This window comes from Chrysochloris asiatica, unplaced genomic scaffold (assembly GCF_000296735.1).
Source record: "Chrysochloris asiatica unplaced genomic scaffold, ChrAsi1.0 scaffold00009, whole genome shotgun sequence".
In the NCBI taxonomy this organism is placed as follows: domain Eukaryota; kingdom Metazoa; phylum Chordata; class Mammalia; order Afrosoricida; family Chrysochloridae; genus Chrysochloris; species Chrysochloris asiatica.
Genome location: NW_006408527.1, coordinates 21648564 through 21652512, shown reverse-complemented (window position 1 = coordinate 21652512; position 3949 = coordinate 21648564). Strand labels below are relative to the sequence as shown.

Genomic DNA, 3949 nt, shown 5'->3' with positions numbered 1-3949 from the left:
TGGGAGCGTTAAGGTCTCTTCCAACGTGACCCTTGGCTGTCCCCAGATGCAAAGAGGGTCCCAAGCCTCTCTGGGACACAGTTTTCATGCAAGCGCAGGTCCTTGACATGCTGAGCTCTGCTTGCTTTGATTTTTTGGTTTTGTTTTTTGCTTTCTTCCTCTTCCACCCCCCACCCCCCTCCCTGGATGAAATTCCTGCCAGCTCGGAAGGAAGGAGGGAAGGGGAGCTAGCCGCAGCGTAGAAAGTTTCCTTGACTCCTCCTCCGCCTGTGTCTCCCTCCCTTGCCAAGCCCAGCCTGAGAAACTGAATAACGAAGATCACTCAACAATGCCTGCCCCTCTCTGACTGCACCGTCCCGTCCCTGCGCTCCCGCCGACACCAAAGCCGCCGACGCCAAGCAAAGCCCGGCGGGCGGTCCCCACCGACGGCGAAGCCCGCCGCCCGACGCGGGAGCAGGAGGCCAGCCGACGCGGCTCCTGCGCCCGTGCGCTCGCCCGGCTGCCGCCAGGTGCCCCATCAGCCCGGCCGCCGAGATGCCCAGCCCGCCCGCGCTCCGGGCGCTGTGGCTTTGCACCGCGTTGTGCGCCTCCCGGGGCGTCGGCAGCACTCGGCAGCCGGGGCCCGGGCCCGCTGCCTGCCCGGCCCCCTGCCACTGCCAAGAAGACGGCATCATGTTGTCGGCCGACTGCTCTGAGCTCGGACTCTCCACGGTGCCTGGAGATCTGGACCCCCTGACGGCTTACCTGTGAGTATATTCCCTGCATGGTACCCTTGCTCCGCCTGGCCGCCCACTAACACCGGACCTGGGCCTCAGCGGAGGACACGTGTCTGAGAGGTGTTCTGAGGCTTGGGGGCATGGGACGGCTTTTCCTATTCCAAGTCGACTTCTTAGAATAAAGATTGGACGAGATGTAAGCCTAGGCTAACCCTGTCCCCAACTTGGTTTCCCATTTAATCGATGTGCTTATGGTTGGTTCACCTTGTGGGAGCCCACGTTTGACTTCTGCTTCTCCTCTGTCTCTCCAGCAGAGTCAGCAAGACAGTGGTTGAGGGCAAATCGATTGAACTGGTGGTGGAGGTGAGGGGAGGGAGTTACAGTGAGTAGTTGCCTGTTCTCTCCACCGCAGAACAGAGCTGGTACACTGAGGTTTGCCGGCCTTCAGTGAGGGCATTCTAGAAACTGAACTGGGAGAAAGAGCTTACCCACTATTGTCCCTTCAGAACGAGACCCTGACAACACCATCTCCCTTCACTGAAGCTTCCTGGCTCCCCCAGGGGCCTCCCTGAAGTCATGTCCCAAAAGGCTGTGTTGGAGACACTAATTTGTGGGCAGGCACCGAGGCAGAAAACCAGGGAACCATTTTTAGAGTCCGAGTTGGGGTGAGGTGGAGCATGATGGGGACCCTTTTGGGGCAGCTGTCCTGGGTGCAGCTCAGAAGCACTTCCCTCAGAGCCTGGGGGTTGGGGGGTTCTGGCTTTGTGCCACCTGAGCAGGAGGAGGGGGTGAGAGCACATTCCAGACCACCTACCTCCACTCCCACCCTTGCTCTGGGGAAAGGAAGCATCCTTCAGCCCAGCCCTGCCCCAGGCTCCATCACCTTCTTCTCTTGAGCAATTGGGAAAGTCCGAGGACATCATTGGCTTCAGGGGAAGTGTCGTGGACTCCTAGTCTGAGAGAGATCCCACAGGGCTTTGGGGTTCTAGGATTTGGGAGCTTAGAGTAAGAGAGGAGCTGGGTTTGCCAGAGTTTGCTGACCTAAATGGGACCAGGGCCATCAGTGTTGGGCAGTGTCCTAGTGGGGTGTTGGGGCCCTTGAATTGCAACCTGTTTCCAGAAGAGTAAATGGATCCTTTGCAGTCCAGGGCCTGAAGGCAGAAGCAAATGCAGGCTGCAAGGCAAACATCTGTTAGTCCAAGTCCTATACAGCTGTGATGGGCTTTAGCAGCTGGCAGAGGAGGGCAGACTCTGGTCCCCACCCCTGCAACCCCCAGGGCAGCCCCATTTTTAACCATTTTGTATATGGCATTTTTTGATTTGATGGCAGGATTGTTCCTAAAAAGAGTTTGAAAATTACTTCTCTAGAGTCATTCTCTGGAGTCCTGATGTGGCGCTGTGGGTTAAGGCCCTGGACTGCAAAGTTGGTGTGAACTTCAAGGTTGGCGGTTCAAGCTCACCAGCCACTCCTTGGAAACCTTGTACAGGGTTGCTATGGGTTGGAATAGACTCCGTGGCACTTAACAACAACAACAAGCGTCATTCTCTGACCAAGTAGAAGGAATATTTCATGCCTGAGTTGAGGAGGCAGGGCAGATAGGGTCTTCAGAGGTTATTGACCCTTCCTCCTTTCCTAGAACCGTAAGTCTTCCAAGACTGATGGGTTTTGGGTTTTTTGGGGGGGGTTTTTTCTGGAAGGACTCAGGGAGGGAGAGGTACAATGCCAACTTTGGAATGAAAAAGTGCCACTATTCAAGTTGCTGGAAGATCTTGCCACCATTGTAGCTGCGATGTCTACATTGGATTCAATAGAGGTGGTATTTTGGGAGCTAGTCTTGGGTCTCCCTACAGCCTGAGAAAGCCCCTCTCTCAGATCATGCTCTGGGAGGAGAGGGAGTATGTGTACTGAGACAGTGTGAGGAATTTAGCAATGAGCTTTGGAATATTGGTTGGAGGTGGAGCAGGATCATGTCCCCTGCCTTGGGCTATGGAGGGGTCACATCTAGATGGTATGGAAAAGGGTTCTTGGTGGTGGCAACTCTGCTGAGGGTGGCTCAGAGGAGGAGTCTTATTTCTTTGCCCTTTCAGATTAGCAGCCCAGCATTTGAGGGAGGTTTAGAGGTGAGGGTTGTCACTGAGAAGAACCAGGACAAGAAAACCTTGGTGCTCATTTTCCTTCTCAGCAATGTTAGGAAATGCCCAGCATGGTCTTGCCCTCCGTAACCAGTTAAAAGAAGCAACCAGTGCTTGCTGCAGATGATGTACATTTGTATATGATGGTACAACTAGCAATGCCTCTCTGTCTGGGACACTCAAACCTTGGTTTCTGACTGGATCTGTCGCTGAGAATCATTGGACTATTCCAACTAAGCCTCAGGCTCTTCATGTGCACATGGAGAGAAGCAGGTTGCTGGGAGGATTACAAGACATAGTATGTACTTTTAATGTACCCAGCACAATGCCTGACACAGAGGCATTGACATGAAATGGTAACTATTGATATCATGCTTCTCATTGGGCGCTCAATGAAAGTAGAGCTAAGCTACCAGGTCCCACATGGGGAAATTGAGCCCAGTGGTTGAGTGTAAAACACAAGGCAGTGGCTTGGTGGTAGAAGGTAGAGTGGTATGTAGTGTGTGGTTGCCTGCATGGTGCAGGTCTTGATCAATGCTTGCCTAATTCTTAGGGCTGGTGATTCAACCAGTTGGTGAATACTGGGGATTGGGGTTGATGAAGGGAAGTGGGCACTAGTTTCTCCTGACAGCGTGTTGAAAAAATAAAAGGTAAGATTAAAATACCAGGATGGGTAGGAACTGCTTACTTGGAGATCCTTAGAAGGTGCCATAGATCAAACCAAAGGAAGCATAAAGGGGTCCAGAAGATACCTGTGGACCCTCTTATGTGTTTCTTAAACTCCTCCTCCCAATAACAGTGACTTCACCTCTGCACCCTCATTTTAGGGAGATGAGAGTCCCTGCTTCAGTCCATATCTTTCTTTCTTTTTTATTTAAAGTTTTTATTATGGATTGAGTGAAAGTTTACAGGGCATATCATCAGGTTTACATTCAACAAATCATATACCTTGTTTCATTACAAGATTATCATCCATTCCATGTACCATCAGTTAACAGTATTTCTCTCTATCCATTTTAGCATTTTAAAAAACAAAAAAACAAAAAAACCACTCAGGAATATATAATAATTTACATCTCCAAAGGGCACATTCTGCAAGT

At 51.7% G+C, this 3949-nt stretch overlaps 1 protein-coding gene across 1 annotated transcript in view; it reads left to right on the top strand.

Annotated features, from left to right (window-relative positions):
* Positions 1-534: 534 nt before the first annotated feature.
* The window catches only part of LGR6 (leucine-rich repeat containing G protein-coupled receptor 6), a 147547-nt gene continuing 144132 nt past the window's right edge, over positions 535-3949 (top strand). Inside the window, 1 exon segment of the mRNA XM_006834223.1 lies at positions 535-746. Within this exon segment, the coding sequence (XP_006834286.1) occupies positions 535-746 (212 nt within the window).